The sequence below is a fragment of the Oxyura jamaicensis genome, chromosome 9 (assembly GCF_011077185.1).
Source record: "Oxyura jamaicensis isolate SHBP4307 breed ruddy duck chromosome 9, BPBGC_Ojam_1.0, whole genome shotgun sequence".
Taxonomy (NCBI): Eukaryota; Metazoa; Chordata; class Aves; order Anseriformes; family Anatidae; genus Oxyura; species Oxyura jamaicensis.
Genome location: NC_048901.1, coordinates 16,157,565 through 16,177,424, shown reverse-complemented (window position 1 = coordinate 16,177,424; position 19,860 = coordinate 16,157,565). Strand labels below are relative to the sequence as shown.

The 19,860-nt window shown below is 41.9% G+C and overlaps 1 protein-coding gene across 2 annotated transcripts in view; it reads right to left on the bottom strand.

Moving 5' to 3' along the window:
- DIS3L2 (DIS3 like 3'-5' exoribonuclease 2) overlaps window positions 1–19,860 on the bottom strand; it is a 187,540-nt gene that overhangs the window by 146,937 nt on the left and 20,743 nt on the right. For both annotated transcript variants that reach the window (XM_035334655.1, XM_035334656.1), the window contains 2 exons: window positions 16,578–16,631; window positions 12,565–12,666 (listed from right to left, as the gene is read on the bottom strand). In XM_035334655.1, the coding sequence (XP_035190546.1) occupies window positions 12,565–12,666; window positions 16,578–16,631 (156 nt within the window). The remainder of the gene's footprint in view (window positions 1–12,564; window positions 12,667–16,577; window positions 16,632–19,860) is intronic.

Here is a 19,860-nt window from a genome sequence, read left to right as displayed (position 1 = left end):
TACTCAAGCATATTAGCTGGAAATTTTGCAGGCCACAGTTCGTGTAACTACGTATTACTTGGGAATTTAAAGCACTCTTGTTCCTTTTGAACAGTCAAAAATTGCCACACAAGTACTACTGTACTCATGACCTCCACAGGGAGCGGCTCATTCCTGCCTAACAAGCCAACAACTCCTTAAGATGAAGTTTCCCCATCACTGGCCTAACATGCTCATCTATCACATCAGACGAGTCACGTGCACTTGTATGATTTACTAGATTCTAGAGGTATTCACTTTTAATGAATAGTTAGCTTTTCCAAAGAAAACCCCAAACTACCAAAAGCTCAAACATATCCTGAAAAACTCTGGGTCTTCCCTATTTTTCATCTCCCCTCCTCTCGTATCCAAATGGCAGCAAACAAGTCGAGTTGTTATCCTGGAGTCACCAGTTACCCAGCTCCATTCTAGAAGAAAATACTTTTACTGAAGTCCTTCCACAGGTACAGAGTGATATGAAACCACTTTGACACGCACATTTTACTTTAATTTGGAAAAAATCACTAAACAGACTTACCAAATTTTGTCCATAAAGCATTGGCTTCAAAACAAACCTCTAAAGCTAGTTTTCTGCCCAGATCAAGTTTTACTGTAGAGTTGCACTCAATTTTCTAAGCTTGTAACACAGAAAGGTTGACTAACCTCAACTTTAACTACAGTGTTTACAAAAGTGTAAATATAACGTAATGTGCAACATATTCGGGCACAATTTAAGCATTTTTTCAGTGAAAGTTTTAAAGAGTCCTTGCCTGTATTCGCTGTCGTTTATCAAAGACACATGAACTGGGCTTTTCATTTTAAACTCACTCAGTTATATTTGCTTCGTCACAGTCATAATATCAGGAAGAGTGGAGTAGAAAATCCCACTGTTTTGGGGTAGAATTTTTATTAACAACTTGTATCAAAGATAATTAATTGTGTTTGGAGAGAGGGGCTTTTTTATCATGAAAAAAAAAAAAAAAAAAAAAAAAAGGTTATGTATACATTGCTAAAGACATTGAGTTTCCCTGGCTATGGCCTGGAAAAGAATGGAGTTTTTGTTAAGCCTGCATTGTTTTTCATTTCAGAGCTGAAGGGATGCAAAGCAGGCAGGAAAACATTTATTCTGATATCTTTCTTTCTGAAATAGACTTGAAAATTTTAAAAAGGTGGCAGCAACTAATAAAGCAGCACAAAGCAAATTTAAAATTCCACATTGATGTTTCATAGCTTTCTTGTATCATAATCCTATACTGGAAAGCATGCCCAACTATGGATGCAGCTAGAAAAACACTTGACCCTAAAAATGGTTGATGCAATCTAAACAAAGAGCATTTCCTAAGGTTTCTTGCCAGCCAGGACTCAGGAACTGTGCTCTCTACCTCCTTCACACCACTTCTACAAAGGGAAGAGAATTGCTTTAACAGGCACTAGGATGCAGAGCTGCTCAGTAGAGGCCAAGGACTTATTCTCATCTTGGTCCCTCATCTCCCTCAAGCGACACAGACCCCCGATGCAATCAGCTGCTTCTGTATGAAGTTAAGGCTAAGAAGGAGAGGTACACAATGTGGCCTTCAATCCCTGAGATGGGATTGGAGGGAACAACCCCTGCCTGCTGAGCAACAGAGGTGTTGAGGCAAGTCTACAAAGACAAAAAGAACAGGATGTGAAATTTCGGAATGAATATTTGACAAATACTTCTGGCTTTCTACAGTAATTGATCCCTGGCTGGGGCAACCACAGTGTTTAATCAGAGCAGGTGATATGCAAGCGTTGGGAGCTCCACTTCCTACTACCACAAAAGCCCAGCACAGAGTTATGTATATTTTGTTGCCTGCTGTTTTGTACAATGCCCTTCCCTCAAGCACTGATCCTCAGAATACATTATACATTGTTAGAGGAGATTAGTTTAACTGCAGATTATTTTTCTTTTTGCTCTCACAAAGCACTTAAAAGAAATTAGGGCTTGGAAACTGGAGCTCTGAAGCACAGTATAATAGTTTATTTATGATCATAGCAGCTGATTTCTCAAAGACAACCCTTGGGCCCTGTGACCATTCCCATGTCAATGAAGTTGGCTGTTTTAGTGATCTGCCACTCAGTCCCAAGAACCCAGTGTCGTTAACCTGCTCAAGTGGCTTTACTGGAGGAGAAGGGCGGACAGCTAATAACTGCCTACTGGACAATGTCAACTGCTTCAATGACAAAAAACAATAGGGGAAAAAATCAATTTTGATGTGTGCTCCTGGTTTTGTTAGCACTAGCAAAAAGTCCGCCCAAGGTCTCAGTCAGCTCATAGGAAATTACTGTACAGATGGAGACACTGCCCTGACAAGGCCAGCCTTCCCCTCCCAGCCTTTCCTTTATTTGACAGTTACGGGTGCCACCACACCTAGTCTTTGGGCTCCGTTATATCTTAGCCACTGATAGGAGTCCCCCCATGGGAAAGAAGGACGGTGGGACTAAAATGATGTCAGGTACCATGAAGAACATTTTCCCTTTTTGCTTCACAAACTTTTGAACCTTACAAGAGTGTAGCCATCCGCTTCCACAATTTTTTTTTTTTTTTCCTCTGCTAACAAATTTTAACAATGCATATCCTGCCAGGAAACATTACCATGCATTAGTGATAAAGCATTACATAAAAAGGTAAACTAAGTTTCCAAGACGTGAATCTAAGCTGATAAACATATTACACCCACAGTTCAACAACTGTGCAAAAAGTAAAAAGGATAAACAGTTTTAGAGAAAGCTTCAAGAATATGGGGGGAAAAAACAGGAAGAGTAGATAATGTAATGCCACGCTGTCAAAACACTGCCCTGACTATGTATGAAGCACAGCTACTGAACTAAATCAGATTAAACTAATGGCCATGCGTTTAACTTGGGTATGTCTGCATGGTACAGCACAGGCCCAAAGAGGTGAGCTCAAGTACCAGATGGCTTGCCAACACAGCACTCACCCATGGCATTAGAGCCCCTTCTGGGCTGGATAAACAAACTAGAGCCAGGCACGAGCACTATTCTGCTCGCCCAGGAGGCAGGGGTGGTGATGCTGTGCAGCTCATCAGTAGCTGAGGCACGCTGACTGTCCGGTGACGCAGCAGGGCACACTCACTGGAACGGATCGCTGGTACGCTGTCTGGGCGCTGCTCGAATATGGAGAGGCTGAAAGAAATTAGCAGGGAGGCCCTACGCTGCCTCTCTAAACACAGCCACCAATTAGACGTTTAAGGGACAAATACATTTAAGGGACTGCTGCGAGACACTGGCTGAGCTGAAAGGCCTTCTCCAAGCTCCGCCATTGCTGGGCCACTCTGCCAAGGCCATGAGTCTAAAGATGAGGGGACGTCACTTGGTTAGAAAGACATCGAGCTGTTCCCAAGGCAGTCAGACTACGCAGGGCATGGGTCCCACAGGATCATCACACAGGGCTGGGCTCTGCCCTGGTTTGTTGTGGATGGGAGCCCTTAGAGAGGATGTCTGTAACCGCACAACCTCTCGTCTTCGTGCCTGAGGGGAGAAGAGTTGAGCCTGAAGCTAAGGCAGCTGTAGTTACTACAAGAAAGACATGGTCAGCACAGAAGAGACAGTCAGGCAATCTGACCTCAAAAGAGGTGATAAAGCCTTGGAGGAAACTCACTTTAAATAAAATAAATCAATTGAAGAAAGCTGAGAGGTGGGCATGCAGCTACAGTACTGTAATGGCCACCCCACTCCCTTCATCCGTTAGGTCAGGGATTAGGAAAAGCTGCTGACATGGCCTTCCCCCTGCACACAACTCCTTTCCCCAGCCAGGCACAACCCTGCAAACACAATGCCACGAGGGATTTGGAGACCAGAGTGAAAGACGCCAATTTCTACACAGGGTACAAACAAAGCGGTCAACGCTCATTCCAACAAACGAGCAAAAAGCAAGGAGAATACCACAAGAAGGATGTCCTGACAGCAAGCTAATTAGTCAAAACATCACAGCTGGGATTTCCAAGCACCAACGAGCACTATGCAGGATATACACCTTTATGTAAAAACACAGAAGAGGATATTTCCAGACAGAACAGAGAATGACGTCTGGGGAATTCTTCAGTCACTTTTGTAACCAAAATACACAAGTGCTAGCTAGATCGTGCCAAGTCTTCATTCTCACACTTCCAAAGCTGCTCAATTAAGAAGTATGTATTTTGGCACTGCTTTGTGTTTTAAAATAATATAGACAAAGCTAAAAAACAAAGAAATGCTTCAACCCCAGAAGACAATAAAACCAAATATGGCTGAACCATTAGCATACTGGAAACCTACAAAAAAAAAAAAAAAAAAAAAAAAAAAAAAACACAGAAGACAGACTGACTTTTATGAACCAGTTATTGCCTTACCTGACAGAAAACAAAAATAAACCTATAGAAACAATGAGAAAGCCAGGAAACAAAAGTGATGCCTTTTCCAGCATAGTTAGAAGATGAGCAGTTTGTCCTGCCATATTTTCCTAGAGTCATTACCACATCTTTTTTAATGACTCCATGTAGTTGAGGCTGGAACAAAAACTGCAAAGCTCAGATAGAATCTGGGACCTTCAAAAATGCACACCAGCTGCCTTATCAGTGAGCGCATGCTGAGAAATGATGTCAAGTGCACAACTAGTGCAGCAGTGAGGAATTTGTTAGGAAAGATAATCAGGAAGCATTTTAATTTATCTTTCAATGTTTTGAGTGGCACCTCCAACAAGAAATTTGATTAAAAGAATCACTTGCAATTCTTCAAGGTGTTGCCGAAAGATGCTGCCACAGATATAGACTCCAGGGCATTGATTTGTATGTTAATTGGATTAAGGATAATCCCAAGTAGCTGCTGAAATAAGACTCCTTGCATTAGCAAAAACACTTAAGAAAACTGCTGTTGATGGATGAGCCTTACTGGCCATCTTCTACTGCTTGGTAGCGCACCAAGAACAGATTCATTCCCTGATCTTGTGATGCGCCTAGCATTCGGGGCATTAGTTTCAAACTCTGAGCAGAAGGGAATCCTCCCAAAACCAATGATGTCAGGGAAGTAGGAGAGCAGTGGGAGGCCAGGAGTTCTCCTCAGCCTGGCTGCACTTTGTCTCACCTGGAAGAAAACAGGAATGGTGTTTTGGGGAAGGCACAACCGTCCTGGCCCTCTGCAGCTAGCAGCATGCCGATTCTAAACCTACTAGACAAGAAATAACTTCATCCTAGCGAGTTACAGATTTCCTTCTGCCAACAAATTTAAGGCATCCCATTCCTGATGACAAATATCTTCCTTATCTCCAAGAACCACTTGGTTATAAACAAGCTTACACATCTTGCCCACATAACCTGTCGTAGAAGAATCCCTCTCTCCCATACCGGCGGCTGCTGCAATTCTTCATTTACATAAATCATCTCTATTTTAGATTCCCTGTCCCTCTGATTTATGGCTTTAAAGAAAAACAAACACGAGTTAATGAAATAAGAGAAAAGAGTTAATGAGCCAACCTTAACAGCTTTGACCACATGCAAATACTGCAGCCAGTTGCCTTCTTTCTGCCAGCCGATAACAAGAACAAACACGCAGATAGATATGTAGCACTCTTCCTTCTCTTCAGAGCCTAGGATACTATCCAAAGCACCTCATCGAGGGACTTTAAAGATCAACATCTTTTGAGTGTCACAGAAGTTCTTTATTTCTCCAGCTATCAAATCAAATTGGGGGTGCAATCTCCTTAAAAAAAATCTTGTTTGCTCGGGGCCTTTCTTCATAGTATAACATTCACTGTACAAACTTTAGGCCAGATAGGACTTTTATCATCAGCACACTTTAAATAAACTTACGTCTTATTATGTGGAACTGAAAGAAACCCAGACTACTGAAAATCTGGACAGTCTTTCAAGAGAACATTTATAAAAAAGTTCAGTGAGTTTAACGTGCGTGACATTCCCAAAACCAACACCATCACAACAACAGGTATCCTGACGCTCTTATAAGGTGCGGGCTCCAAATACTCATGTGATATCATCAAATACATCTCCAAACTGGCAAAAAGCAAACAGTTCTAAGAAATACTAATTCCACAGGAACCAAGGACTAAGAAAAGTCCAAAATGATAGTGGTTACATAAGAGATTGGATTAAGAATAATCTACAGTGATGTGTGGATATTTACAGAAGACTTGGAAGAATAGAGTTTAAAACAATCATTTGAAGAGAAGTTAGTTGTTAAAGGAAACAATTTGCTGTACTAGATTATATTCATGTGACCAAGAAAAAAAAAAAAAAAAAGAGCAGTAAAAGAGATCAGGTATTAAATGTTGGCTCGACTCCTGTCCTAACCATCAGATGCCCCCACGAGCCCTTCCTCCCATTCAAGATGCAGCTCCTCCAGAAGCACACTGAAATTTTGTGGTGTCTAATTCAGCTTGAAGTCACCCCCATCGCTTGAGGCTTATCTGCCTCTATTCCACTGGGGATATAACAGCTGACTGCATGCCAGATGAATAACTATTTAATGCTTCACTGTTCACCTGAAGGTAACGTTTTTGTCCTGTTATATGCATCTATGCAGCCAAACCACATCTGTGATGTAACTCTGTGCTGGTTAAACAGGATGTAGTCAATAACAAGCTTGCCTTCTTCCCTACCTAAACATTTTGCCTTCTAATATCACTCTTACCCAGCACAGAAAGAGGAAGGATTAATAGGACACCGGACTGTTCAAAACTCTTCTTGTGATTTCATTATTTGCGGTCCTGGTTTTGGCTTTCCCATCAGACAGAGGCAGGTATTGACAGGAAAAGTCTTTCTCAGGAAGGTAAGGTTGCTTGCAACATCCCAAAAGCTGGCATTTCTGCCTCCTTGTTTTATACGTTTGGGGGAGGCAAGGGAATAAAATCAAAACTTGGTCACAGCAATCTCATTCAACCCGTATCAATTTAGCAACTCTATTGTTAAACATCATAAAAAGCATGCCAGATCTTGCTATTAAAACCCACTGCATTAAGACTGTGATTCACCTCAAGTGGATTTGATTAAGAAATTGTGAAAGCAACATCTGGAAGATCAACAAATTTAGTGCTGCATATCTCTCAGTGATCAGCACTTCCTATTCTCTCACAATTTTTGCTCAGTCTACTATATTACTGTTCCATACCCAGCCTGAACAAAGCCTGGAAAGAGCCATGCCAGCTCACAGCCCCAGCATTGTGGCACAAAGTGTGGTCACCCTACGAACGGCACAATCAGAAAGTATGTAACGAAGCTTCTCCAGCGTCCTCCAGTTTTCCAGGGAGGTGGGTGCACATACACAGGTAAAGCCATCAACTTAGAGCCCCCACTGCAAAGTCTACAGCAAAATAAAAAAGCAGCTGCCCTTTCTCCCATCAACCTTTCAGATTTGTTAAAGCTCTGCTTTTCTGGACATCTTCCTAGCTGGCTTCTTAAGCTTCCCACTCTACTCCTGGATATCATGAATTCCACTTGAACGCTTTTAACGTGCCAGAACACTTACTATTTCAATAATGACTTCTCCAGAACTTTTTTTATTATTATTATTATGAATGTAATGTTTCCAAACAACATTCTTTGAGACTCAAACAGTACTGCTGTGATAACCCTGTAAGAACCCTATCTCCTCCTGAGTTACTGTTATCCTTACATTAGCTGGGAGATTTTGAGAAGAAACTGACCCTCAGAATAATTTGGTTGAAACGGATCATTATTCACTAGGGCAAATGCAAAGCTAGCGTCCCCTCTGAACAACTGATGGTTCATCGGTTTACACCAACAGTTGGAGGTGGCGGCTTGCCAGGATACGTAGCTCTGTTCAAGTTATACACGGTGATATTTGTGACTTGTTTGAATCAAATTGTTCCTTCTCTGTTTGTTTGTAATTATGCCAACAACAGTTGCAGCTGGGAAAAGTGAAATGTAGCATATATCTTCTGTACAGAAGGTGATTAAATATTTATCTGATGCACGGCCTTAAAAGAAGCACCTCTTAAAGAGAACCTCTTATAACACAAGAGGTTCTAAGATCTCCTGCTGCGTTGAATTTTATCTGACACTTCCATCGAACAGAACATGCTTTCCTGAGCTACAAAGAATTACTATTGCCATCACTCAGACGCTTCAGGAGTGGAACACGGGACCTAGCACCCTACACACCGTATGTAAGCCAGCAGTCCTACAGCCCTGGCCATGGACACCTTCGGACAGGATCAAACGCACCACATGAAAATACTGCAAAGCAACACTTCAAGCCAAGGAGGAAATAATTCACGAAACAACAGCAACAAAAGATACCATGTGCAGGCATTGATTTTTGGAGAAATAGGCAGGTTAATCTCTTATTATATTATTTTATACACATTTTATATATGCAGTATATGTTATCATGTGAATATACCACTGCTGCAAGAGGATGTAGAACCAGAGACCTCTCCTGTGTACTGTAGCAAGCAATAGGAGGTTGCCCCCCAAAATTCCTTTCAGACAATCTTGAACAGAACAAGTCAAATATGCAGCATAAAGTCCTTATGAGTACTATTTTCAGACAAAGACTCTGAAAGTTCACCCATAGTATGCAATGCGTGAGACGGTTGTCATGAAAAACATTCCACATTATAAACTACTATTCTAAAAGCACCAGAGGTTGGGCCAGGAATCCAAGCCCCAAGTGATATCAAGTGACTTATTATGCTGTTTCCTTCTACCAAAGAAATTACATCTCGCAAGAAAAACCAAAACAGATATCTGAAAGAGAACAAATTCTCTCTGGCAATTAAGCAGAAGGTAAAAGAGCAAAAAGAGGCTGTGAGGAAAGATGGGTTAGGTTTATCCTTGATACTGACACTTTGCTTCCCTCCTTGATGAGCTTGAGAAATATTGCTGTAATCATCATATCAACATTTTTTGCCTTCCAGTAATTATGTCACTGCATAATTGAACCTCCTGAAATTGATGTAAGCAAAAGTCTATAAAACATAATAAAAACCCACGGGTGGAACTTAAAGTAGTGAAAATCAGTCAAGAAATAAAAGCACTGTTTTTCTTCTATATCAGAGTAATTGACAAGGTCTGAGGTAAGTTCTCCATCACTGGTTATCTTTTATCACAACGTTCTTCCACAAACTGAAGGCGCAGATTCAGGGAAGCCCTACAGCCTGAATTAAGAGGGGGACAGGCTAGCTGACTGCAATGGTACACTGACTTCATTTGCTAAGAGTAGGTTAAGTACCTGGAAAAACAGTCTAAGTCAAATACCTTACTTTGCAACAGCTAAATATTTGAAAGTTACCATAGCACCTCAATATTCCCAAGATGTAACACAAGAGGACAAGAGAGGAACTTCTGAAATACCGCCTCCAAATGTGGTCACTGCAGCACACGCCACTCTAGCCTGGTACGGAGCCAACGGCTACCTTCTTCTGGAGCACAGGATAACCAAAATTCTGAGACAAAACATCTCTCCCCCAACAAGCGGTGCCCCACTGAAATTGTTGGCTCTTGGTCCAAACTAATAGCGAGCCCAGAAATATGAACTGACAAACTGATCATCACCAAACACCACGCAGCTCTCCCGGAGGACGCATGAAGAAAAGGAGCTTTCAGACCAGACAAATTAAGCACGGGGGAGGACCACAGTAGCTCATCCAAGCACTTGATACACGCGCTGGGAAGGACACGACGTTGAGAAATTCAAGCCTGATAAATTTCCCACCACTGAGCCAGGAAGCGGAGGGTTGGAGGAAGAAAATACCGCCTGCCACTCAAGAAGGTATTGCAAAAAGTATAACCACACGTCTACAATACTTCAGCATTCCCTTGCATTTCTCAGCGGCACCACCCATTACAGGCTCAGAAGAACACAGTACATCCCTAGAGACACTTACCTCCAGAGTTTTTCCTCCCACTGGCACTTGACCCACAAAAACTGACTCACTGGGTACAGGGCAGCTCCCAGCTCTCTCAGCTCTTCAGGCAAACATGCAGATTTCCCTAGCCAAAACCTACCACTTTACCAGCCCACAAGGTTTTTCCCCTTCCTCTGGGTTACACGTAAGCTGAACTGAGGTTCTCGATCAGGCAAGCCCTGCCTTTGCTGGGAGGAAGCATCACACCAATTTTGCACTCAGAAGGTCCGTGGCAGGACTGAGCTGCACTAGTCAAGGGAAAATCTCCCCCAGAGCGACCAGGGGCCATCCAGGGTGCTTCAAATGCCAGAGGCACAGACCTGTCAGGCTTACGGCCTGTTATCTTGTGCAAGACAAAGGTTTACCAGCAAAAAAAAGGCAGCTCTGTTCTCAGTGGAGTACAGACTAATGGGGTGGGAACAGCGAACCATAAAAACGATCAGCACGCACATCTCAATCCTAACAAGCCAATATGCACAGAGTCTATAAAGGCTCTTCAGAGAGCATCAGTTATACCATACAGCTGATTTACATTTTTCAAGGAAATAATTGAAGCTGTTCAGCTTGCTCCAAAGGCCCAATGGGAAGGAGAAAACCCTCAAGATACCTATGTGGCAGCTTTGCAGCAGCATGAGACTAAACAAATGGAAAAAACTAAAATAGCTTGCGACGGTTTATCATTAATCAGTATGAATTACTTGGCAGAATGCAGTATCTTTCAGTGCAACTTTGTGGCACCTTTCCCAAAGAACTAATACAAACACGAGTGCAGAGCGAGAGATTCGGGGAACAGGGGAAAAGGGATGTCATCGCTGATTAAGTTGCTGATGGCAAGAAACAAAAAAAATAACACTGCATAGGGTAGCACCTGTGTGGCTGAAAAACATGACTGGCATGTTCCAGCTACTTCATTTGGCAAGGTTAAATCAACCACAGAAGAATCATAACCATACTACAAAACACTGAATTGCCTCCTCGCACTGTTCTCCAGACACCATTTCTTCAGCAGTTTTATTTCAGTATTTGCCCAGAATGGATAGAATATTCTGAACTCTTCCTCTTATAAAATCACTCATCTATTCACAAAAGAGCATTACTGTTGAACATATGAAGGTGTGAGGATATAAGAGGGGCATTATCTTTCTTCAGAGCCAGTGATAGAACTCTAAAACTGCAGAAAAAGCTTCCAGCCCAGGCAACTCGTACCAAGACTACAAAGAAGCCTTTGTGCTGGGAGATCCTGGCAGAGGATCTAAGTTCCCAAACTATTCCATTTTTGCAACTATATGACACGATCTAAAACCAAATATAATTTATATATAGGTATTTGGTGCTCCAAGTCTACACTATTCATCACAGCCTTTCTGAACGCTGATTTGGCCTCCTGAATAGATATCGAAGAACTTTTGCTTTGATCCTCGGCATTGCTTTTCAGAGGTTGCATGGATAGCAGCAGACCTCTTTCCGACGTTTGCATATGGATATACCTGGAATGCTTTAGTTCCAACTTATGATCACCTTTTGCAGAAGGCAGTTTTGCAGTTACATGTCAATATATAATAGGTCATTAACACATTGTATGCACCCCTGAAAGGAATAGAAAAGTTTTAATGGGCTTCCAAACATCACTCCAATTGTTAGTAGATACAAACAGAGAAGGTAAGTTCCATGAATAACCAGATTGCAGACCTTACATTTGCAAGTCTAAAAATCCTAACTCAGCTTCAGACAGACAGAGAAGCTAGCTAGAATGAGTAAAAAGCACCAGCCCAAAATAGTTCAGATTAGTCTCCACCCTGCTGGAGTCACCCTCATTATTACTTTTGTCCAAACAATATACAGTAGTCTTTACATTCAAAGAATTCGAAAACTTGTGTCTGGAAAGCAATTTGACAGTTAGGTCATGCTCACATGTAAAAACCCAAATTACAAGTGCTGACAGTATCTTACACAACATCCCAGAGCCTACATCTCTGGAAAAGTATGAACTTTCCTTACATAAAGGTGTTATAAAATCTACCTGCAAACAAAATAAGATCATTTAGATGTTTGAAAGGAATTTGACCTTAATCATTGAAAGAAAAAAATACAGAGAGAGCATAAAGAAATTCTGAAACATTAATATGAAAAAAACATTTTCCCATATTTGAATTGCTCCAACTATTTTACACATTAAGTCACACAAAGATGGGTATTGCCACAAAATCTGGAGCTGTATCAAGATGAGCTCTCCATGGACTGAGGACCCACAAAGTAGAGAGAGGTCATCATTACTAAAGCTTTGTGAATAGTACTTGTCAAATACAAAAACAATTGCAAATACCCAATCAGAGCTATCCAGTGCCACAGCGTTAAGACAACTAACTAGCAGATATCAAAAGTTACCTCTAACATCGTGCTTTGAACCAGCCTTGTCATTAAGATTCATACATCGACAAAGGACATTCCATGCAGAGAGTGAGGTTTCAGCATTTTAGGTGTTGCTTCCTCCAAGCATTGTAATACAGTATTTTATTCTATAGCAGCGTAAACCACAATTTAGCTAATCTGATTTGTAAGAAATTCTCTAGTCTTAGACCCTATTTTTAGTGAAAACAGTAATAAGCTCTTTCCATCAAATCACAAAAATATACTGGACTGACCTTCCATTGTTCCTTGGGAAGCAGTCTCACTACCACGATGTCACCGTTCAGGGCTCTGTTGCGAGCAACCACTCCATCAATAAAGATATCTCGAGTCCCGTCCTAGTCAAAGAGGAAGAAAAACAAATGCCACAGCAAAACATGAGTTGGTATGAGGTTTAAAATGCTATCATCAAAAAAAGACACCTTGGTGAGACAAACATCCTGCAGTTGTGCACAGAAATGAAATGGATTCACCAGATGCTCTTCAATATGCAATATCTTTCAGCAAATAAGTTCCTTTGTAAGTATGTGCCAGCACAGTAGTTGCACAGTATTTACTCAAGACAGAGCCAAGCCCTCGAAATGTATTGTCTGCAAATTCTGTTTAGTTCCTCTACAGTTACTCTTGGGAATGGGTAGAGAGCTTTCTGCAGTCGCAGTTCTTCATGTATTAAGTTCCCAGTTCAAGCACTGCTAAAGCTATCGCTCAGAACACGCTTACAAGACAGTCTGCAAAGTGCCCCGTGCAGAGCTGCCTGCTGCTGTCCTGGGAAAGCAAGGGAGGAAGGACAAGCAGTGCAGGACAAGCAAGCCAGTCTGTGAAGGCGGCATGGACAGAGGCTGAGGATGCAATTTCTTCTTTAAATGAACGAACACCATATATGCCACATTTGGAGAAACTATTGTTAGAACGGATTCAAAAAAATGATGACTACAGATGCCAAGCGCAAGCCAGAAGATCATTTACTGTAACAGGCATGTTAGGACACCTTCTCTCAAAACTCTTTGTTAACATCCTTGCACAAGAGCTTCTACTAATTGTAGACACTGATTATCCACCCCGGACATGTTTGGCATTCTGCTAATCTAGATCTGGATTGGAAGATTTTCTTCATAGGGTGAATAAAGATGAAGATTTCCAAAGATGCTAACGTAGAGGTTTTATTTTTTAAAGGATTGCTAATTTTGTCCTTTTTGTCTCACGGTCACCAGTTTTTCTACAGAGAAAACTTTACATCATTTTGAAGTTTCTTTAGATTAGAACTTCATTGTCCTTCAACAAAAAAAAAAGCCTCACGGGAATTAAAATCTCCATCACAGCTTCAGTGCCTTCTCAGATACACACTCCTGAATCTCAAATGCTCAAGTAAATCCAATCAGACCTACGAGTATATTCAGTCTCCAAGAAAAACTTTTATAACCTGAAAACATGAAACCTTACTATCACAAATATCATACTCTGCCTAGATACCAAAACAATAAAACGGCAGAGCCGTGCCATGATGTGAAACTAAGGCTGTCCTCCAAGAGACCAAATTACTCTTAGAAAGAAAAGCAGCAGCAGCTCAACAGCTGTGTGAAAGCTGCCTCCCATGACAAGATGCAGAAAAATTGCAAAGCCTCTTGGACCAACATAATTCAAATTGGAAACCGTTCTTTTCAAAAAAGCCAGATTTTTTACACATGGTCTTATTCGTCATTTCTCCCCACCCCCTTCTTTCTGCCCAAGCTCCTTACCTAAATCCACCACACGTATAAAAAGAGAAGTTCAAAGTCACTTTTTAAGGAAAATGCCTTTTTTTTTTTTTTGTCTGTACAAGCAGCTGCTCTACACTACAAACACAGGCTGGTATTCATGATGATTTGTTTGTTCTATACTTTTTCCCTGTTTTCTTTCTCCTGTGTCCAAGCAAATGGAAGGCAGACCCTTTCCTCTACTCCATATAAAAGTGCCTGATGTGTCACACCACTTAAAGCTTCATCTCCATACTGTGCAGGAGCCTGATCTTGAGTTACAGCCACTCTCGGTTAATATCTGTATATATGCATACATACATACACCTGTTCTACAGCAGTCAATTTCAGTGCCTACAGGTGTAATTAGGAGTTTGCCATCAGCTTTGTTTCTTGCCTCAAGGCAAAACCATTCCTGTACCCAGAGCTCCAGGCCCATGATTCGGGGTGACCTTCCATACCTCCAAGAACACCTGCATATCCCACTTTTTCCTTCAGCGTCCTGAACTCCACACAGCCGGCACTTCCGATCACTAACAAAGTTAGAATGGAACCAAACTACACCAGAACACAATCCCTTGCAAAAATCTCAACTGCCCTCCAGGTGCAATGGAGCAGGGCAGTGGTACTGCTCGTTGGCCATCTGTGAGCATCTGTGGCAAGTGTCTGTCTCCATCAGACAAGATCTGCTATCCTTTCATCTGCTCTGGAAGTGTTCCACAAACACAGCCCACACAAAGACACTCCACTTCGTGCTCAGGAATTGTTCTTTGACTTGACAATGTCATCATTACAGACAGCAAACCATGGAAAGCACGAGATATGAGGCAGGGATTAAAATGCTTGTGCCCATTCTCCAGGAGGTTTTTTAAGAGAAAGACTCCAGGCTTGCCCCTCAACTCCTCACACAACGAGACAGACGGAGCACATTTGCAGCAAGAAATACCCTGGGACTTCTGCTATTAAAAGGTGAACAGCTGTTGCATTTGAACTCCATGAAGCCGTAGCCAAATGAGAGCTGAAGGGAAAGGGGTACAGTGCCCGAGCCAACAGCAGGAGAGAAAGGGTGATTTTTCACAGCTGTAGCTCTTGCAGCATCTGGCAACGATGGGAAGTCCTGCAGAACACTAAGGCTGCAAACCCTCCTGCTACCCTCCCTGGCCACTGCTGTTATATGAACGATAAGCTTCCTAAAGCATCTGTTGAAGAGAGGACCATGCCCACACCAGCCAGTCAACTCTATCTGGGTGTTGATCCTGCTTTTTAGCAGGACAAGGCAGATTCTAGGATCCAGGTCCACAAAGAGAAATAAAGTAGAAAGGTAAGTGAGATAACCTCAGCTCACCTTGCTTTGCAGAACAGTGAGCAATCTTACCGTGCAAGGCACCAGGGGCAATTAAAGGTAAGCTTCACATGCAATTAAACTCACAGGAGTAGCTGGATTTCACATTTAACCAAGTATTTTGTAATTTCAGATAATATATTTAACAGCTTACACTTATCACACCTCTGAGGCCACCAGTAAATAAAGTATCTCAGTTCCTTGCTCACTTACACATTCAGTCCTGCTTTACTGAAGTACTAGAGAGCTGCTCTGTACTTCTTCCTCTAGGTCATGTTAAGAATCTACTTCACGCACCCCTGACCTTTCTCCACCTCTGTAATGCCAGTCTTCTCTAACACAGGGGGCTCCAAAGCATTATCTCCAATGAATGAAGGGAACTGACGCAGCCACAGATTTCCAGGCTTTCAGTCCAAGCTCCAGCACAACAGTGCTGTCAGTAGCAGGGGCAACAACAGGGTGTTTCACTGCCTTGGTGCAGGCCCTGCCTTCTCTCCCCCACACCAACAAACCATTTTAATATGAAATTCTCTCTCTCATTGACAGTAACACTTTTGACCGAGTCAGTTCCAGATAAAAAGCTTTGGCTGTGCCAGCTGTGAGGTCACCTTCCTCACTGGAAGTCCTTGAAATTGTGAGAGCCCCGATTTTCTGTCAAAAAAAAAAAAAAAAGAAAGAAGAGAGAAGAGGCACAAACCAGTCCCATGTGACAGAAGTACATCCTAAGCCAACCAATATACATTGCAAAAGCGGGCACATGAAAGAGAAACACGCGTATTATTTCTGGAATGACTTTTCAAATTAGCTCATGCAGCAGATCGAAAATGGAGAGCATATTTGTTTAGGGAAGATTAACTTAAATCAGTGGAAAGACTATAAAACTTCTGTAGCCATAAAGCGAGGGTTTACAGTTACGCTATGTGGTGGTCCTCAAATCTGAGTTCAGCTGCTTTCTGTGGGACCCAGTGGTATCCCCAGTTTCGGCACAAGTCCGTGGTTCTTTGAGGTACGAAAAAGCAAAATTTGTTTGGGAATATCTGATTTAAAAGAAAATCCAGATCATGTTCATTTATTCCAACACATTCACCTCCGAGTGACCTTTCATACACAGCATAACTCCTGTATTAATGCACCTTTACTTATGAACTTTAAAGCATTATAAAATTACACTTACTGGAGATGGAATGAAGGCTTCATGGTACTTCTTAGGATTTATTCTCAAGGGTCCCTTAAAAAAAAAAAGAGAAGGAGAAAGATTATGCCTGAATCTTATTAATTTTATATAAGATCAGTTAAATTAGAGAGCTGTGGGTAATACATCTACTGTGAAACACGGGAGATACATCTAAATTTCCATTATACATTTCAAGTCTTGACAACTTAGCATCCAAGCAATTTCTAGCCAAAAGGCAGTTTCATGATAGGCTTAAGCTGATCTACTACAGTCTGTCATGGAAGAGATGGTGAATCATTAGCTTTTGCTGCTACTGGAGGAACTAAGGATCCAAGCCCTCCTGTTCCCTTCACATATTTTCTGCTGAGCATCCACCAACTTCATTTAAAAACAGACAACCGAAACCATTTGTTTTGCTCTGCTTTGGAAAAGGAGAACGCTGGCTTTGCTTATTTTGGAGAACAGGAGGTAAAGGGAAAATCTGACCTGCTGAGGTTGCATAGCAGCAGGTGCGAGCCTTTTGAGGCTCTGGCTGTTTAGGCTGTTCCTGCAGACAGACAATAGCAATAACTCTGTGATAAAGAACATTTTCAAAGATGAATCGAAATAATTTTCTAAGATCAAACATTTCAGGTCTAAAGCATTGAATTCTGCTTAAACGCTTTCAAAGTCAGTCTATCTTAAACACATTTGAAACTCTCATCTGTCCATTTTGTCTTTATTATCTTCCAGCTCAAAGTTCAAGTCACCTGCAAGAAATTCTTATCACCCCTCCAAAGTAAACCAAGCAGTTCCTCGCAGCCAGGCCCATCCAAGAGAAAGGGAGAGCCAAACAAGGAGTCACAAGCTGTGCAAGCGGGATTCCCATCCCAAGAGGGTCCTGGGAGCTGGGATTCAGGTGGCTGCAGTTAAAACTGACAGCATTTGATTCTTCAGGAAAAAAAGAGCTTTGTTAACTAGATAGCTGCCTTAATGCAGGTGTTTGCTTTGTGATGAAAAGTTAAAACTTTCTCCGTTTGTGTACATGAAATAACACCGGCCAATTTGTTCTGTGAACAGATTCCATCCACTTGCACTTACGAGTTAAGCAATCATAGGAACCTCTCCCAGGAATTATATCTTTTTTTTTTTATTCTGGGAAACACTCAGACAACAGGAAAATAAAGCTGACTGTCAAAGTTTTGCTGCCTTTAAAAGGAATTTGCAGATTTGGGAAGGTTTTCATTGTTTTTATTTGCTTAAGATATATCTATATTCTATATTCTCTAGGCATATATTATATATATATATCAACATATATTCTATATTCTCTAGGCATTATTTGAGTGCTTTGCTGTGATGTTTTAATTTTTCCCTTTGTATCTAATACTAACGAGCACACTGGCCACATGGCAAGCACAACCCAGAACAAGAAAAAAAAATAAACAAAAACAACCCACTAGGAACAACCACGGGGATACTCTATGCCTCATGATACTTTACAAAAAAAAAAAAAAATCTCTTCTCCCACTATTTCCAACAATCAGCTATCAAAAACAATTCTCTTAGTAACAGAAGCTGCTATGGAGAGAAAGGAAAAACTGAAGACGGGTGGTTGCTCTGCTTGACAGTGAGTCAAAGAATTCCCATAGCCAGCATCTACCCAACAGCACAAAGCAGACGAGGGGTATCTTGTGTTACTCTGGAGAACGCAGTTGAATACTTTGGGACAGCTGTCAATCAGCCAGGTGCAAAAGCCCACTATGCCCGTGAAAAATCCCATTTTGTGCCCGTGGCCCAGAAGGCACCAAAGGGGCTACATGAGCACGGATGCCCAGCTCAGGCAAACACACACAAAAATGTGTGACCGTGCTTCCAGCATAGTGGGTTTCTCTGTATTTTATGTGCACTACCTAATTATGATCAGCATTAGAATCCTTACGTCAAGTAGCATTACAATACTTCAGCTCTTTCCTTTAAGCAAGGAACTCCCAAAATTTATCTTAGAAAGCAGATGGGCCCTATTATCTGTGCCTATGAAAATCCTATTTACAATGTTGTACATTTCACGCTGTGATATCATATCTGGAACCAGTCACTCTCCCCATCTGTAATGAACAACTGTTCTCGTATGTGTATTCGGGGGTGAGGATCTGGCTGCAGAGTCTCATGATGTCACACTAATGTTATATTATTTTACAATAGCTCACGAATAATAGCTGCTATATTTATCAGTGTTTTCATGTCAGTAGGGCCTTTGTTTTGAAAAGGAAGAAAAAGGTTTGGAGGAAGGTTTCTAAAACACTTTCTGATGATTCCAGTCAGCTTCACAAAGAGTTGCCAAAAAAGTTTCTAACCTCACCTTTCTCCAGCAAGATACAAAAAGGTCATGATTTCTTGAGTTCCTCTGCTAGAACCGGGACAGGCAATACTCAGACTAAGCTTCAAGCATCTCAAACCAAGCAGTTTGTACCAGGTATCCTAACACATATGCCTCAGTTGGTTTGAATGTGTCAGACAAAAAAAGTCAGGGTTCAAGTACCTGCCTGCTAGCGAGGCCAAATCGGAAAAAATAACCCACAAAAATCAGGGAACCCCCAACCTCCGTACGCACAAAGGAACAGCTCTCCAAGAAAAAAAAAACATCCTCTTGATGGCAACACAGGCCGAGAGCCTCTGCATGGTGTGTACTCACTCCGCCTGACCCCAGCAGCCCGGCAGGGAGGGTCTGGGAGACGTTGGAGGCGTGGGGCAGACATGAGGTTCTTCTGGCTGGCGCATCGCAAGATGATCACGGTCCTTTGGGTCAGCGTTCCTTAATGCACAACCTGACTTCATCTGTTGTGCACGGCCAACACCATCCGCTTACGTAACTACGCAGAAGTTATTCAATCTTGTTTGCCTTCAGAGCAGCCTCTGTGATTCCAATTAGCCTGATACACTTGGTGTTTGCTCACTGCAGACAGCTTTATGGGCAGGGAAGTGGGAAGTCTAGGCCCTCCTAAGCACCTGTGCTCAGATCCCCTTATCTTGTGGAAGGACACTTCTGCACGTGTCGCTTGATTAAATGAATCCAGGAATCCCGCAGGGCACAATTCTCCATGCAACTTACTGAAAACTGAATTATGTCAGATACGGTACCAGAAGTCATTAAGACTATTACTATTGACAGACACCAGTGCCCAGAAAGATACACTTTTGTTCTTCCTTATTTAGGACTGCTTAATCTTCATGGCACTTGTGTTTCATCTAAGAGCTCTCCCACATCTGCCAGTAGTTTGGGCTTTCAGGCACATTGAGCTGC